This window comes from Bidens hawaiensis, unplaced genomic scaffold (assembly GCF_021521415.1).
Source record: "Bidens hawaiensis isolate Kalapana, Puna unplaced genomic scaffold, B.hawaiensis_p1.1 tig00034198_1, whole genome shotgun sequence".
NCBI classification, from domain to species: domain Eukaryota; kingdom Viridiplantae; phylum Streptophyta; class Magnoliopsida; order Asterales; family Asteraceae; genus Bidens; species Bidens hawaiensis.
The window spans coordinates 21,750-40,350 of record NW_027495902.1 but is presented as its reverse complement, the minus strand read 5'-3'; the positions used below and the strand labels follow the sequence as shown (position 1 = coordinate 40,350).

Genomic DNA, 18,601 nt, shown 5'->3' with positions numbered 1-18,601 from the left:
CATCTTACAAATAAATTAATGTATGTATGTACGTACGTACGTTATAATACAATAGCCCTCTCTTCTTTGTTGGATTAGCATTATAATATTCATATACACTTATATAAATATGTCACTTGTGCTGCTTTTTTGCAAGATCGATAGAGACCTTTAACTTTACAACTGCATTTTTTATGTTAACATACTATTACTTTGTCATCGTTGCAAATAAATTTCTCATGCTTCTTTCCAAAGAAGTTCTTAATCACATCTAGACTTGAATTGTCACCTGCAGTAAACGATGTACACATTCAGGACTTAGGTGTCGAGATACTTTTTTTTTGCATCATCACACGCCTACCAACAAAGGCCATCACAAAGTGTAAGGCGTATTGCAAGAGTGGCATCAACTGATGTGCATAATAGATTTTGAAAAACACCACTCTTCAAGTCCTTTGGATGAGACCAAACAAAAATTTTGTTGGTACGCAAAAATGATTATCCGATTAGTGGTCAAACAACTGATTATGGCCTTGGATCAATGATTCACTTTCCCATCTAACCACTTACCGTGGCCATCAATATACTTGCACACTTCAGTGGCGGATCCAAGAATTTTTTCCAATGGGTTCACTATTTTTAAATGCTCTAATTTAATACGATCGGTCATAAAAAAATTGGGTCGATTCAACGGTTTGGGTCGGGTAAAGTTCACTACATAACATAAATATGATAAATTAAAAAAAAACAAACATCATCATAGAAAGGATAACATACATAATAAAGATACGGTTGTCTTTTTAAAATTTGAAAAAAACTTACTGATAGTTGTTCTATACGAGTTTTCATCTTTTGGAAACGTTGCATTACATATTCGATCGAAACTTGTTGAAGAAACTCTGTTTCAACGTAACAAATGCAAGCATCGTTAATCCATCGCCCATCCTATTACGCAATTCCGTCTTCAAATGCTTCATTGAAGAAAAACTTCTTTCAACACTCGCCGTTGCAACCGGTAAAACTAATGATAACTTTATTAAACGATAGACCAACGGGAAATCGATGTGTTTTCTTGTTTCCACCATCTTTTTGACAAGCTCACTTAAATATCACTAATTTTCTAATTCAATTAAAAATTTCAACATAATCATTCTTTCTAATTGTAATTTCAATAAATAAACAAAAATAATTGAAGCAAAACATCACAATATACCTAATACCTTACCTTGAAGACTAAAGTAAAGGAGAGATGGAGACTAGGAGAGATGGAGAGGAGGTCCGTCGGCGTCGCTGTTGAAAGAGAGACGGCTGGCGACGCACGGAGATGGACTGCCGGAGTTCGAGTGCTTGATGGTCATATGTTGGGCAGTTAGGGTTTGAACTGCAGGCTGCTTTGTAGTTGTTTGTGTTAGGAAAAAAAAGGAAAAAAGGGTAAATAAATAAAAGCCCTAACATAGTTGGATTAAAAAAAGGAAAAAAAAAAAGAAAAAACGCGTTGGTAGAGAGAATCGAACCTAGGTTTGCAAAATTTAAAGGAGTGTTACCACCAGACCAGAGTTCTAGATTGTATATGTAATATCTGAAAATTTCGAAAACCCTAAAGGTAATATATATAATATTTTTGTGTCGATTTTAGATGGATTGACTGAATGTGATCGATGAATAACCTATGGCTTTGTGTAATAAATATGGTTTGATAAATGAATAACATCAATAATAATAGTAGTAGTTATTATAAAATATAGGGTTATTTAAAATGTAAACAAAATCGGAAGTTTGACTTGTATATTAGCTAAAGTCATATTTGTTTCACAATTTAAGAAAGTGAATTAATCATTCCTTATCTTTCGCGTAAACCGCATTCACATAGTAGCGTGATTTATGTTTAAAATTCAGAACACACAATTAGATCATTGGAAATAAATCTCTTAAAAAAATGTCTCAGTTCCAAAATCCCACACGAATAACCTCTTTATCAAAAACCCTACATAACTTTTCATTTTGGTGCCGCCACCGTTCAAAGACCACCATCTCCGTCACGTTATTTGGGTGCCATCACCACACCTGAAACCGCCACCGCTTGCCGGCAACACGAACACCAATGGATTAAGTACCGCCGCCGCGCCGATACAGAAGTAAATCCCGAGTGCCAAACACCACCAACACCGTCATGCTGCTTCGCCGAGCCACAGGTGTCGGTTGTCACCACCGCTGCTGCCGTTGCTTATATGAAGGAAAGCCGCTGCCGCGGGAGTCCCGGTTGAATGTCGGCGTTGCTGCATCACATTCGGCTGCCATCTGTTTATTGCGGTAATAACTTGTATTATCTGCTGGTAAAATATATATACCATCATATGCTTAAACGTTTGAATATGGCTGCTACATTGATCTAATTGTATCTTGTTACTAAAACTACACTTTGGAATATGACTTTCTTTTAAAATTTAAACATCCCTCAAGGACATAAAAGTTTTGAGTATATCGTTTATGTCATGATCGACAGTGAGAAACATGTTTAATGAGATTAAATCTCATTATGTGGAGAGGGATGGAAAGTTTTCAAGTTTAATAGAGTAATCTAAATCCATTTCTCGTTCGTTTAACAATGCATGCATAATAAAACTGAGGATGAGTTCACATTATATGTCCGTAACCAATTCATATTCTAATATGAATTTAATAAGTTAACTAGTCCGATAATGAAGTTCTAACCACGTGAATCTAATTTAAGAATATAACTAAGTTTAGGTTTTAACGCTACTCGATGACGACCTCTTTGTCAATTATAGAAGGAAAAGAAGTTAGTTTGAAACCAAAAATATGACCATTAAAGTCTTGACATGGATTGACATGTGTTTCTAGACTCTAAGACCAACTTGTTTGGACAATCAATAACATTGTAGTTGGAACCATTTAAACCAACGCCAGAATTCATAATTATCAGAGTGGCATTTTCAGTCAAAAACCTTTTGAACCAAAAAATGTCTGGTTTAAAAATTGTAGCTTGCATCCGATTATCCTATGATGAAATAAAAATAGAATCATAAGATACATGTGAAAATAAATAGAGAAAACAATATTATTGATTATTGATAAATAAAAGGAACTTATAGATTGATCCATGAGCCCCATCTCAATCAAGAAGTCCTCGTTGGCATGTTTGTTATCCTTGATGGACCAACCTCTCAAAACTCTGACCTTAACTGTCGATGGAGAGGTTTTGAGAATATCAATTTTATTCAACATTGTAAAACTTTGAACATCCATTGTCAGCTGTTAAGAAAAAAATGATAAAAGAAAGTAATGAAACAACTATGTTTGCTATAAATTACATGAATATCCGATGAAAAACTTACATTGTAGTAGCTAAAATGCACAAGATTGTTATGAATGTGAAGATAACATCTTTGAATGAATGTTAAGTTTTGCAACAGTTTTAATTAATCATAAACATAATATCAATTTAGATAATTTAGATCATTGAATTGAAAATTAACATTAACAATTAACAATACAGAACTATTGTCTGGAAGTACAAAAAATAACAGTCGGTTATTAGCATTAAAGGAAGTTATTAACATTCGATATTGCAGTTTTAGATAATAATGACCGAAAATATAGGCAATTCCAAAAACAAATTAACTATAGTCAACTTATTTATTTAAAAAATCGATTAATTATTTTTAAATATAGCTTTTAAATGATAGGATTTAATTAATTAAAAACAATAAACAAATTAATGAATCATCAGAGAAAACAATTCATATTCATAGTTAAAAAAATTATTTGATGAAAATAAAACAAAAATTTAAGTCAAAAAGCATATAATTTTTGTATTAAAAAACTATAAAATATATTTTTAATTAATAAATTAAAAAATATATAAAATTAAACATATTGAAAGATTGAAGACGGAGACGAATACATGTGAAAACTTTATGCTCAAGCATCGCTTGAACATGGTCCGACTAAAGATGGAGTGCAAACTGGATTTTAGGGTTATTTGAGAAAATGATCAATAGAATTCTCCAGTGATATGATAAAGGAGATATAGAATAAGAATGGTAATAAAATGATCAGAAAAATTGACGAATCCTGGACATCGTTACACGGTTGATCAAGAGCGGCGTAAGAGAATTAGGGATTGGGGGGTATTGAAAGATATGATAGGATATGAACAGATATACTAAAATGATAATCGGGTTAGAAACCATAAACGGGTCGCGTGTTTTGTGATTGGTATTAGGATTAAATGCTTAATTATGTGGAAATTATAAGTATGGAAGGTGGATGAAATGGAAGATCAGGTAGACAATATGGGAGAATGTTAAGTGAACAAATTGGTTTTTTTTTAATAGATTAGTTAGATGAGTGAGAAAAACAAGAGGAACTAGGGACCAAATCAGCTTTATAATAAACATGAAGGATAAGCATGACATAGTGAGAATCAATAAGGACCAATTAATAAATACTCTCCACTTACACAATGGACCTCCAACCTAGGGTTTAAGAGCCGACCCACAAGGGTTTTCCTCTGCGTCATTTCACATGTCACACTCAATTCAATCATCTAATAATAATCATGTGGGCGATTCGAAGAGCCTCTGTTCGCATCAAGTAATCTTTCATCACTGCTGTATTTGTTGTACCATGATTACTTTCGTTGCAATGAATTTGAGCGTGTGTGATTTTTTTTGTTAACGAATTTATTATTATTGCTGCCGCTAGATCGATTAGTAGTTTGTGGAAATTAGACGATTTGAACTTTTTTTATTGCGATGAGTAATTTGTGTGATGCATTCGTTATATTTCGAAATGATTTGATGTTCAAAATATTGGGGGTTTTGGTGAAAACATGCCATTTGTGTCTTTGTGGCTTGTTTTGATGAATTAGGGATGAATATTCGGGTTCGAGTATTCGGTACGGTATATGACACCTGCTTTTCTAGAAATTCGGTACCAGTACCTCACTACCTCTACAGTATGAACATTTTGTAACAAGTATTCATACCCGTACCGTACAGATAGATTCAGTACAGTATTTGGTACCTACTTTTCCAGAAATTTGGAACCGGTACGGTACCGATGTGATATAGAGATGAGCATTTTGTAACGAGTACCGGTACTGTACGGATAGATTCGTTACGGTATTCAGTATCTGCGTTTCTAGAATTTTGTACCGGTACGGTACCGATGTGATATGGAGATGAACATTTTGTAATGAGTACCGGTATTGTACGGATAGATTTGCTACTGTATTCAGTATCTATGTTTCTAGAATTTTGGTACCAGTACGGTACCGATGTGATATGGAGATGATCATTTTGTAACAAGTACCGGTATCGTACTGATAAATTTGGTACGGTATTATGTACCACTTTTCCAGAAATTCGGTACCGGTATGTGGCTTTGAGAGTAACATACATGCTTTGTTTGATGGATTTGCGTGTCTAAATCTGTATACTTTTGGATTTCATGCTTAATTATGGTTTTGTGTGGTTTCTGTTCTTAATGTTGCAAGTAGCTATACCAGACATTAGGTAACAGTTTTTTGACTTGTGTTTTATCTTATATGTTGGATTTTTTATATGATAATATATTTGACAAGTAACTAATTGTTTTTCAGTATTTATAAAAACTTGGTTGTTGGATTTTACCTGCTCTGTTTTTTATATTTATTTTTTTATGTTCTGTTATCTTTACAGGTCCCAGTCATTATCATCAATAGCTTTTCGAGCTTGCAGTGGTAAACTTGACACAGCAAGTTCCAGTTACATGGCCCACATTTGGTTTGGTAGGCCCGCACCAGCTACATCTGATGGATCTCTACTAATACGGAGATTTTCTTCACATATTGGGAATCATAGCTTTTCCTCACAAGCTGGATCTCAATCTGAGAAAGAAGCGATCAAGGAAGCTGACGTGTCAGAATCAGAATCTGAATATGAATCTGAGAAAGAAGTGATCAAGGAAGCTGACGTGTCAGAATCAGAATCTGAATCTGAAGATGAGCTGAATCCATTAGATAGCGAGGAAGTGGTGGCGGAGAATAATGGTGGAGAAAGAAAAGGTTCTTCAGGATTGTTTAAGATCGTTGTTGATTCTTCAACAGGGTCTGCTAAGAAAGCTTTGGATAAGTGGGTTGAAGAAGGAAACGAGTTGTCTAGGTCCGAGATTTCACATGCAATGTTCGAATTTCGAAGGCGAAAGATGTACGGGAAGGCTTTACAGGTATTATGACATAACCATATTATGTTTGGGTGTGCATTATTATATGCCTGATTATATGATTAGTTTGATTTAAAGTTGTAATAATCAGTTTTTTATTTACATTGAAAAATTTCACTCACTTATCTTATGCTATTTATATTAGTTAGAAACTAGTTGAAATTGTATAACCTGAACTTTAAAAAATAATTTGTAAAATGGTTTTTACAAAAATATTGTTGATGATACAAAATGAATGATCATATTTTTGAAGTGAATTGTTAAACAGTATACATAAATGTGTTTTTGGCCCATTAATCAGGTTTGTCCATGCTCAAACAAGTGGCTACCTCAACTTCAAAAGGACATCTACACATATTGATTATTAAACTGCTTCTGTTCATAGACTTAAAAACATGAAAAACCTGAACTTGTGGATCATTTTATCTAGGTAGCATGTGTTGCTTAGTTCTTTGTGTAATAAACAATTTTAAATGGTTTCATCTTTAGTCACTTTTTTTAATTGCTTAACTCGCTTGACCCGTTAGAGATATAACATAATCCAATCGACCCATTGATTGGTAAATGGTTGCCACCACGTATAGGTGAAATCATCTTACTTTATATATGTTATTACTTGCCTTTTGAAATCATATACTTGAATGGATGACCTTTATACTAATATATTTTTATTTTTGTAAAATTCTTCACTTCGGTTTTGCAGATGGCAGAATGGTTAGACACACAAAAAACGTTAGAATTTTCTGAAAGAGATTATGCTTCTCGCGTTGATTTAATTGCCAAAGTACGTGGCATGCAAAAGGCTGAAGCCTACGTCGATAAAATTCCTGAGTCGTTTAAAGGTGAAATTGTGTACCGAACTCTTTTAGCTAATTATGTTCTCAACAACGACACAAAGAAAGCCGAAAAAGTATTCAACAAAATGAAAGACCTGAATTTACCTGTCACCTCCTTTGCTTGTAATCAACTGCTCCTTTTGTACAAGCGAACTGACAAGAAAAAAATAGCCGATGTGTTATTATTAATGGAAAAGGAAGACGTGAAACCGTCACTCTTCACATATAGATTACTAATTGAAACCAAAGGCATGTCAAATGATATTATTGGTATGGAGCAAGTTCTTGAAACCTTGAAAGCCGAAGGGTTGGAACCCGATTTAAGATTGCAAGCGGTGTTAGCCCGACAATATATTTACGCGGGTATGAAGGAAAAAGCAAAAGAGGTTTTGAAGGAAATGGAAGGAAGTAATTTAAGTGAAAACCGAGGGGCATTTTTGTCATTACTTCAAATATACGCATCACTTGGAAGTGTAGACGATGTTAAAAGGGTCTGGGAGGCGTGTGAAAACAACCCGCGATTAGAAGAATGCATGAACGCGATTGAGGCGTTTGGAAAGCTGAAGAAAGTTGAGGAAGCCGAGGCGGTGTTTGACCGAATGTCAAAAAAATGGAATAGACTCTCGGCTAAGCATTATACTTCCATGTTGAAAGTTTATGCAAACAATAAGATGTTACTCAAGGGAAAAGAAATTGTGAAGCAAATGAGTGAAAGGGGGTGCAGACTTGGCCCGTTGACTTTGGATGCTTTGGTCAAACTTTATATAGAATCAGGGGAGATTGAAAAGGCGGATTCGGTTCTGAACAAGGCTTCACAGCAACTTAATATGAAGCCGTTGTTTGTTACATATATGACGATTTTAGACCAGTATGCTAAAAAGGGAGACGTGCATAATGCTGAGAAAATATTTTATAAAATGAGGCAGGTTGGGTATGTTTCAAGATACAGGCAGTATGATGCTCTTTTGCAGGCGTATATAAACGCTAAAGTTCCACTTTACGGGTTTAGAGAAAGGCTGAAAGCTGACAATGTTTTCCCGAGTAAAGCATTGGCGGAACGGTTGGCTCAGGTGGATGCGTTTAAGAAGACCGCTGTGTCGGATCTGCTTGATTGAAATTGGAATGCCGGGTTTGAGTTATGTATGCGAGCATTTTGGCTTTAAATAAGCCAACTCTTTTTAAGGATTTTTTATTTTAAAGTGTAGGAACTTTATGTTACTCTAATTTTGAAGTAATTTAGGATGCTTGATGTTCTTAGGAACTGGTCTTGTGGTGGTGATTACAAATGAGTTTGCAACTTTTAAAAGCAGGGTTTGGTTATGGATCAAGTATGACTTTAATCAAAGTCTAGTGACTTTAGAGGGAGAAATAGATTCGAGTTATTTTAATGAAATATTTAATCAGACGAAACAGATGGACACCACCCACCATCTCTTCTATAGGCTCCAACAACCAAGTCTGATTCTCATTCACAATCAACTCTGGCTACCAACTAACCTCAAACATGCCCACACAACTACCCTCTTGATCAGAGTTCCATCGCCGGAAACCCGCAACTTGTCGGTATACAAGAGAAGCCACTACGAACTAATCTCTCAAACCCCATAAAACTATCTTGTCACCCAGGATTTTTAATCTTTTAAAAGTCATGTCCCCAACACGTTGTCGAGACCATTGACAACCATGCCTTTTCCAACACCTTACCCGTAATTCCCAATTCCAACCTTTCCTTTCCTTTATTATTGACTCGGTTTTGACCCGCCAAACAACCGACACCAATTTATATTCCACCCCACCCATACAAATCTTGCAGCATCACATGATATGCTCAACAGATTGCATAACAAAGTGTAGTTTACCATAATACCCCTGTACCTCAATTGTTGGCTACAGCATATTTTATTATATATTTCAATTATCTCAATTGTGAATATGTAGTCGATGTTTCCTATGTTAACCGTCTCTCTCATGCCCGTTTGCTTGCCACTATATTGTAATACTAGATTTTATCTCCCGTATTACGGGGGTTGTTTTACATTATTCGTTTTTAATATTTATATATGTAAATTTGGATTTTAATTTTCTTTATTGTAAGAAAGTTAATAATTAATATACTTGAGGTTTGATGATGAAATGGTTTCACAAATAAATGATATGTTATAATCCGGTTTAAAAACTATCTGGGTTTGGTGATACTCATTACCCGTTTATTTTCTTCATTTTAAAATTGTTTCTTAATTATAAATAATATCTTTTTTAAAATAAAATAGGATATTAATTTTTAGTATATTCCTATTTTATAAGATTTTCATATCAAATATTTGATGAGATTATTTTTTAATATAATGAGATGTTATAACCCATTTAAGAGCTATTTGGGTTTGGTGAGACCTTTACCCGTAAATTCGGGTCAAATGCGTGATAAACCTTCATTTACAAATAAAGTAATCTGATGGTTTGAGAGAATGGTTATTTTACATTTTTCGTTTTTTAATATTTATTTTTTGGATTTTAATTTTCTTTCTTGTGAGAAAGTTAATAATATACTTAGGGTTTGATAATAAAAGGGTTTCATAAATAAATGATATGCTATAACCCATTTAAAAGATATCTGGATTTGGTGACCCATGACCCGCTTATGTTTTTTACTATAAAATTGTTTATTAATTATAAATAATATCTTTTTCTTTTTAAATTGGATATTAAATTTTAGTATATTCCTATTTTGTAGGATTTTCATATCAAATAATTGGTAAGATTAATTTTTAATTTAATGAGATGTTATAACTCGTTTAAGAGACATCTGGTTTTGGTAAGACCCACACCCATGAATTTGGGTTAAATCAATAAGAGGCCTCCATTTAAAAATCAAGAAATCTGGTGGCTTCCATAAAAGGGGGGAGCGACCACATCGCGACACATAGGATTTTTGGGTTTTCGTTTATATATATTATAGATTATGAGTTTAGCAATGAAAATATTTCCATCTAAAGAAAACGTAATAAAAATAAAATATGTTTTAATATCATACATGCATAGTAGATCTTATGGAATTTTCATGTTTTTGTAGTTTATGTATTGAGTGCCTAAGATTGTAGTGGCCAACATTACTTGTGTTATCATAATGTGAATCATATAATGAAACAATTATTAAAGGTTTGTTTACTAAACTCAATCCAAGATTATTGGAAATCAGATCCTCACTTGACTGTTTTAAATCATGAACTACAAGAAAATCCACATTACAGTTGGTTTTCAAGAGAAAGAGTTAGTGGTGGGGTATGCATTCTAGTGAGAACTAAGAACAAAGATACTTAACTGGATGAATAGTTCAGCTAAGGGTGGCATTCAGGAATCAATGTTACAATTCAAATAATTACAAGGCTATTTTAGGAGGAAATCACCAAAATAATGTTGACCATTCCACAAAAACCAAAATAAAATGGGAAGCGTCTGATACTTAGGGGCTTCATGCAAAACAAGGACTTTAGAAGGTGACAAGTGACGAAAACATATCGGATGTACGGTCTTTCTTTGATATCCGAACCACTTATTAGCTGATACGTGGCACTTTTCAGAGGAAAAGTCTGCATAGACGCCATCTAAGGGGAAACGCCTATTCCCTAGCCATTCCCAGTAAAGGCTAGGATGCAACGGAAACGTCTAGGATAAGAGAAAACGTCTGAACCCTAGGCGTTTCTTTCAGCTTAGCTTAGACGGCTCAGAGGCTACCTCCACTTTTTATAGACGTTTCCTTACGTATTTAGACAATTCCCTTATTTACTTTTTTTTTTAATTCTTTTGTAGACATTTCCGTACATATGTATAGACGCTTCTGTACATTTTTAGACGTTTTGTATGTGTATAAACGCTTTTGTACATCTTAGACGTTTCGTACATCTATAAACGAAGAATGGAGCTGTTACATAGAACTGAAAGGAAATTATATACATTAAAAGTGATAATATCATCCATTATGTCAAAGTTGAGAGGCCATTAGGTCTCCTGTTTGGTGCTCAGGGGATTTTCCCTTAGGGATTTCATGAATATTAGGACGGTTGAAATCCTATCACAGGATTCGAACTTGGGTAATGGTGATTGGTGAGCCAAAGGCTTAACGCATATCCAAACGCTGTTAAAAAAACTCAAAGTTATTGGTTAATCAATAGAACATAAAGTAAGGCAAGAAAAATAAATTGAATGATATTTATGCCGGGCGTTATTAACCGTTGGGTTTATGATGAAAAGTCAGTGTGGTACATCAAAAAATCAGCTGATGTGAATAAAAACCGCATTATGAGATAGATTTACTATAATATTTGACATCAAAAGTCAGATTGATTGCCGGTTATATGTGAAAAAGGTTAGGGGGGACACTAGATACTTGTATCTGGTATTTCCTGAATACACGTTGACCCACACCTAAAATGTAGTGCAAGTGAGTGCACTGGAATCACTTAAAGATCATATAATACTGCAAGTCATTGCCACAATGTGCGAATTGACCATCAGCATTAATCCCATGTACGAAGGTGACATGGTGGGGGTGATCTCTATGCTTATATCTTCTTCCAAACTTCACATTGAAATAATCAAAGACATCATTTCTAGACTCAAAAAATGTAGACTGCTCACATTGAAGTTTTAGAGGAGCACAAGCGGTGTGCATTGAGGAGGCACAAGTGCTACAATGATAGAACCACCTTTCTGGGTCAAACTCATCCTCACAAATATCACAAAAGTATTCACTACTATGGTTCTCAGCTGGATGGTATCTCAGACTTAGTGCATGTTTATCGTACCTATGCCTTATCATTCTAGGTAATAACAAAGCACACTTCGTATGCACATAGAAATCACAAGTGGGACAATGGAACCCCACACGTGGTATCGGGAACCTACATGCCTTACAATACTTTTTTACTGATGAAGCTTCAAATCTTATAAGGAGATGGTTAGGGTGAGCTACATGTGTGATTACATCGAGTATGAAGCCACAATTGATATCCACATAATACTCACATTTCTTGCAACCATATGCAAAACCATTGCAAGGTAACTGGCATATATCACACGTAAACACACCCAACAACTTTCCAGGGACCTTTGGCATGAGAACAAGTGTATGCTCTGGATGGCTGTGGTGGTCTTCTATTTCAGATGGTAGCCTAGTGCACCACTCATGAAGAAAAAAACTACAATGGTGTTGTGAACACTTGTAAAAGGGCACATTGGTGTGACTGGTCTCACACACCCGTCACACAGTAGTTCCACTTTTTTCATGGGATCATGGAGAGGAACTGACCCGTTAAGGAGTGTGTCATAAAGAACCAACGGGTGTGGATGACTAAACCTTTCACCATCAATCTTCCTTTTAGTAACTAATTCACCTTTGCTGATAAAAAGGCGCATAAGAAGGTTGTCATTTTCATCCGGAAATGGACAGTGAATTAGATTAGGTAGATCATCGTCCTTGAAATTTTTGTAAGTTTTGCCAAGGCCTAATGAATGAATGACAAGTTTAAAGTTAAAACTTAAATTGACAACCAGAATATCTAGTATTAAAAGAAAAGAATAATTAATAACCTGCTGGCATCAAGATTGAAGACATAAACGCCTCTTTCCTTGAAGTCGCACAATCAACATGGACATAATATCGACATTTATTGCATCTGTAATGCCATGCAGATAAAATGAACACTTTATCACAAACCCTACAACAAGGAAAGAACTTGGCCTTTATCATAAGGAAAAGAATAGGCAAGGGTAAGTAAATGCGGATGGCTGAAGTTCTTATTTGTAGACTGTTGGATTAGTAACTTGACCGGAAGAAGAGCGCAGTTCAAGTGGATCATGAAACAAGAACATGTGGTACAATGGTAGAAGGTCCCAGTATGTTCACTATTACAAGCATCACAGGCAGATGTCAACGTACGGAAATAACGTTCTAGCTGATGAGGATGACATGGGTGGTCCATCTTCTGTTAGGACATAGTCGCACAGATTTTGTCCATGTCGAATTTGCAGATGGAACAATGATAATTATATAATCTAATCCTGTCAGTTCTGCAAATATCACAAAACCACACCGCACGAACAATTTGGTCGAAAGCGAAAGAATATTCGGAATCATGAAATTGATCTCCCTGGGACAACGTAAGATTGTGGCCAGGATGTAATGGGTGGTTTTGTTGGGTTGCAGGCAGTTGTGCACAGAATTTGTGTAGGGAGTAGTCACAATCCTTGCATGTGTAATAACATAGATGAAATGAATAAATCTCTTCCTTGCACATCTTGCATTCACCAACATGACAGTCTTCCTCCACAATGTCATCTTTATCTTCATCTTCGTTTTCCGTGTCAGAGTTTTTATTGTTGTGGTCTGGATGTAACTGGACAAGGCTGAGCTCATGCTCATGGCTAAAATGCTGAAGCTGCTCTATTACAACTACATTCAATAATAAAATATACATGTGTTGAAAAAATCATATAACCAAAAATATTCTCATGTTATATATAATATTTTAAAAAGGTCATAGTTATATACACAATTATTATTATTATATAGAATAAAAGAGAAGTTTGGTGTCGCTGGACCATGATTGGTCAATTTAGCAGCGTTTGCTTGGGCCAAGTATTATATATATATAGTTTTAAGTCTGATGATTAAACGGTTATTTGCGTCAACTCACCACTACAACGCCCGGAACAGAAAACGCGGGGGATTTACCAACGACTGGATTTTACAGACATTTTTGAATTAGTTCCGGAACCATAAAGAGCGTAACTGAAACCGACCGAATTGATGTCGACTCACCATCGTATCGTCGGGACCGACAACGCTCGAGTTTTAATAACGCTTGAGTTTTATCGACCGAATAAACGCCAATTTAAATATTTTATTTTTTTTATATGTTACTTTGACAAATTTATTTTATGGGTTTTTACACTTAGGTTTTATCAAAATTGTATATACTGAAGCGTAACTGAAACCGACCAAAATCTAGTCGACTCACCACCACAACTATAGGTTAGCTCAATACTATAGGTTATATATAAAATCGTAAAAAGACTGAGTTCGACCGAACATGGTGAACAATACGTGGATCGGTCACTGCCTAGCATAATGTAGGCAAAACAGCATTATACTAGACTAGGGTACCTAATATAGATACCCCATACAGGGCCCACCTACATGGTAATCATGATTGTGTGGTGATGATCATGATGATTCAAGAGTTTAAAGCATGTAGCTTATTTGCATTCGAAAATACACCACCACCCTAAAATTAAATGCAAATTTAAGATTTCTTCCAGTTGTGGAATTATCATTATTATTATTTAAATTTATCCTGCAATAACCAAAAGCATTATTTTCAAACAGTAAAAAAACCACTAACATCCACTTCACATGGTGTACCTATATATACTCCTCATTTAAACTTTTATAATCAAACACTTGTGTGCATTCTACTTTCCTTTCATGTTACATTTATCTCATTCCAAAATTAAATTGCATTGTGATGGATATTAATTATCAAAGCTGATAAAAATCAAGAAACTAGAAGAAAGAGAGACATACATGTACGTATTGTTGCAGATAGAGCTTCTTCCTCTGATCAGCAAGTTGGGTACATAAATTGTAAGAAAAAAGATTGATGTTTAGGCAATGAAGATGTAAATGGGATGGAGTAATTATATATAGGCAGCATGAATAAGAATAACAATGGATTAATCCCATTGTTTCACATTAAACAAAAGAAAAGCATTTGTCTTACTTTTCTTGTAACTGTCCTTAATGTTAATATGATATCAACTATACAAGTACCAAGTTAAGCTGAATACTTACTTGAAGAAGTTGTCTCAATCTTCTGAACGTTTGATGATGAAGATGAAGCCATGATGATTCTGATTGAGAGTCTGGTTATCCTACAATTTGATAAATTATATAAAAAAAGTCCCATTGTTTCCAAGCCTTAAGTAATTCACATTAAACAAAAGGAAAAGATTTGACTTCTTTTCTATTGTAACTGTTAAAACTTGGTGATAATTTATACCAAGGTATTATATAACTAATTATCAACAGCTTAAAGGTGCTTATAAAACCATATGTAACTCTGTCATTCACATTATTTTGCAGATTAGAGGATGGAGAATCCTAGCAATGAACCGATTTCTGTTGATGATGAAGTCGATGCATCTTTGAAAAGCGAAGTCCTTTTGAACTGCAATGCCTTTATTTGTAGCTTTTGTTGATGACTTGATGTTTATTATTTGTGGGCATTTCACATTGCACATTTTGGTATCACCTCAAACAATACTATTGGAGAATGTTGTGTCTGAGAATTTCGATAATATAAAATTTTATAGTTTTTGGGTGTGAAAGTTATAGTTAGAGTAGAGTACATAAAAGGTTCAATTTTTTTTGGCCAAGCGGGCCGTGTTTGTGTTCTTTTTTCTAACATGACATTCGGGTTGCTGTCAGGTATAATCTGCCAATCTAATAAACACGAGCCATTCCCATAAAAACATTGCATGCCAATTTTCCCCTAATTATGGGTTGCTTAAATACATTGCATCCCCTAATTATGGGTTGCTTAAATACATTGCATGCCAATTTTCCCATAAAAACATTATTGCTTAGATCGAGTTAAACAAAAGATATCAGATTACCATCTATATAGCGAGAGAGATCCCTTGTCTGTCGCCTACCTATGTATAGAATAGCACGATAGAGGCCCTAATCTATAGCAAGAGTCTAACCGCCTGCATTGATGGACTGAAGCGCATTGATGGACTGAAGCAGGAATGAGAATAACCTAGTCTCCTTATGATTATGAAGTAAAGCAATGGAAGAGAGGAAACAGGCATAACCGGGAACCGATGATTTCGACGAGGCCCTTCCCTTTAACCCGAACAGCCAGATTCATTACAGGTCATCCCCTACGAATCCTTTGACGGACACCAGAGAAGTTAGTTCTTCGCCTATCACATTGGTCGACTTGAACTTCCCTCTAGTCCTAGAATCACTACCTCTTTCTCATCAGAGAAAGTCGTAGGTGAAAGCGGGCCTTTCACCCATACTCATGAAAAAATGGGGGAGCTTACTTATCCATTTCGAGATAGTTGCTACCTATATGTTCTGATTCATTTACTTCAAGAAAGCCACTATTCCCTTCAAGCGTAGGTCGAGATTGAAAGGCAAGAAGGAGTGTTCAAGCCGTAGATGGTTCCCGGTTATGCCTGTTTCCTCTCTTCCATTGCTTTACTTCATAATCATAAGGAGACTAGGTTATTCTCATTCCTGCTTCAGTCCATCAATGCAGGCGGTTAGACTCTTGCTATAGATTAGGGCCTCTATCGTGCTATTCTATACATAGGTAGGCGACAAAGACAAGGGATCTCTCTCGCTATATAGATGGTTGCTGATACGAATTCTACCCTCCGGCTATTACACATGACCAGAGGAAGGAAAGGCTAACCTATACCTATATGACTCCTACTCTTATTGATGAATGTGGGTGTTGATACCTCTTCCAGTCTTCTTTTTCATGCCCACCAGGCCAAAGAAAAGTCAAATGAGCGAGGAAGGTTATAGCAAAGCGCACGAAATAGAATCTATATGAGCGGGCATTCATTCTTTCAGCGGGGGTTGCTAATGCTAATACCAGAGGAGAGTAGTTCCCCAGCGACGATAGGTGATATCTGTGACCAGCCCCGGCCCCGGATCACATCCTTCACCCGCTCCTAACCTTGAAAGTAAGAGACTTTATCCTTATCCAATTCCCTTGGGCGCTACAAAGTATCCTACTCCAACACTTGGGAATGGAAGCAAGAATCCTTCGAAATGATTGGCTTTAGCCCTTTCCCCTGGGAGCACATCCAAGACTCAAAATATGAACTTCGAATAAAACCTAAAATTTCGGTCTTGCAGCAGCAGCAGAAGAGTTCGCGGATCACCTATTTAATAAAGATTAAAATACCTTCCCGCTGCTGAAAGATCCCCATCAAATGCTACATCCGAAGCAACTATAAATCGATCTGCCAAACAAAACTCCCCTTTATAGAAGGGTTTCACCCCAAGCTCCTTTAGAGCAAGGCTTTTCCGGCTGTACTGACTTAGCTGAATAATCCGCTCTAGCAACTCTTGGTCAAGCTGTTTTCATCTACTTATACTTAGCTTCGGTATTGTACCCAAGAGAATCTGAATCAGAAAAAGTACCTAGACCTGGATCCAAGATCACGATATCCGGAATAAGTGTTGGAGGTCGATTCGGATACCCCACCCTTATTATAGAGGAGAGTTTGGCACTTAGTAGCCTGGTTAGGAGGTTTACCCTCATAACATAAGGCCTTTCACTCGAAAAAGAGGTTTTACCTATCCGACTATGTCCTTTGTTTAATACCCATTTCCAGGAAGCTCAGAGCAGGTCAGGACAGAAGAAGTCTACAAAAAGGCAGTCCAATTTGGCGCTTTCCTTGCCTTAAGTAATACCTTTTTTTTAAGTGCCTTGCGGAACTTCGTTTCACTTCGTTCGTTCCATTAGAGACGCGAAGTTCGTACCTTCTCCCCTGGCAAGGGTTAAAAGGCGGAGAACCATTAGGAATTTCATTCCCCTCCGACGCCTAGAAGACAAAGAACGGGGAAAGTCAAGCCTTACTTCCGATTCCTTCCATCAATTCCTTCCCAGAAGAGGACGCTGTGAACAAAATGGGATTGATAGCATAGAAGGAGCTGCAATTGAATCAAATAGGTTCTTTGCAAGTGAAGAAGAAAGAATAAGTTGTGATAGAATCGTTACAGAATAGGCAGCTATAGAATCAGCTCGGTCCTTTCTTCCTAGATGCTTTTCATAGCTATCCGATGATCCTGTAACTACCGCTGCCGATGCCGAAGTGCTTCCTTCATCGTCTCAAGTAGGGGATAGGCCCTGCTTCCAAGGCTGATAGGATTCCACTCAACTCATCAGTCTTAGGCCTTAGCGGGATTGCAACACTAGACTAAGAGATTGGAAGACTTTTTTCCATCATTTCCTACTTTCTTTACGGACTAGGGCGAATCGCAAGCAGACATAATGGAAATGGAAGACTTGGACTGGACAGCAGCGAAAAACCAGATCAGAGACAGCCCTACCGAGAATTCGTCTCAATTAGGCGCTTGTAGGAGACTAGGAGGGGGCCAGCCGTCAAGTAGAAAGGAGAGATGAGGGCACATAAGTTTACCAAAAGTCAGTCGGCTTATACGATTTGTAAACTAGTACCTGAAACTTACAATCTCGAGCTCTAGGGCTTACTGCTTAATAAATACTACTTGAAGGCTTACTCCTAGTACCTGCGGCAGTTTACTATAGCACCAGCCCCGGGACTTCCTTACTTTATTCAATTCTTCTTCTGCCTTTCCTGACCCGGAATGACTTGCTTTGCTAGTTTCCTTGCTCGCGGGGTTAGACTGATAGAGGGATTAGCTGGCTCCTACTCCTACAGGGTTATAAGGTTTATCCACTTCCTTACTTCCTCAAAAAAAGGGGGAGACAGGTTTTAGAACCAGCAAACCCTAG

The 18,601-nt window shown here is 36.2% G+C and overlaps 1 protein-coding gene across 1 annotated transcript; it reads left to right on the top strand.

Annotated features, from left to right (window-relative positions):
* Positions 1 to 5,712: 5,712 nt before the first annotated feature.
* LOC143585883 (pentatricopeptide repeat-containing protein At1g80270, mitochondrial-like) lies at positions 5,713 to 8,166 on the top strand. Its single transcript, XM_077067560.1, has 2 exons — positions 5,713 to 6,210; positions 6,911 to 8,166. Exons 1-2 carry the CDS (start codon positions 5,755 to 5,757, stop codon positions 8,156 to 8,158), a joined length of 1,704 nt encoding a protein of 567 aa, XP_076923675.1. The 5' UTR covers positions 5,713 to 5,754; the 3' UTR covers positions 8,159 to 8,166.
* The last annotated feature ends 10,435 nt before the right edge of the window (positions 8,167 to 18,601 follow it).

Excerpts from the sequence above, each read along its gene's own strand:
- LOC143585883 (XM_077067560.1), top strand. The coding sequence starts at position 5,755 with ATGGCCCACATTTGGTTTGGTAGGCCCGCACCAGCTACATCTGATGGA. Across the intron at positions 6,211-6,910 it reads TGTACGGGAAGGCTTTACAG|ATGGCAGAATGGTTAGACAC; the intron begins GTATTATGACAT and ends TCGGTTTTGCAG.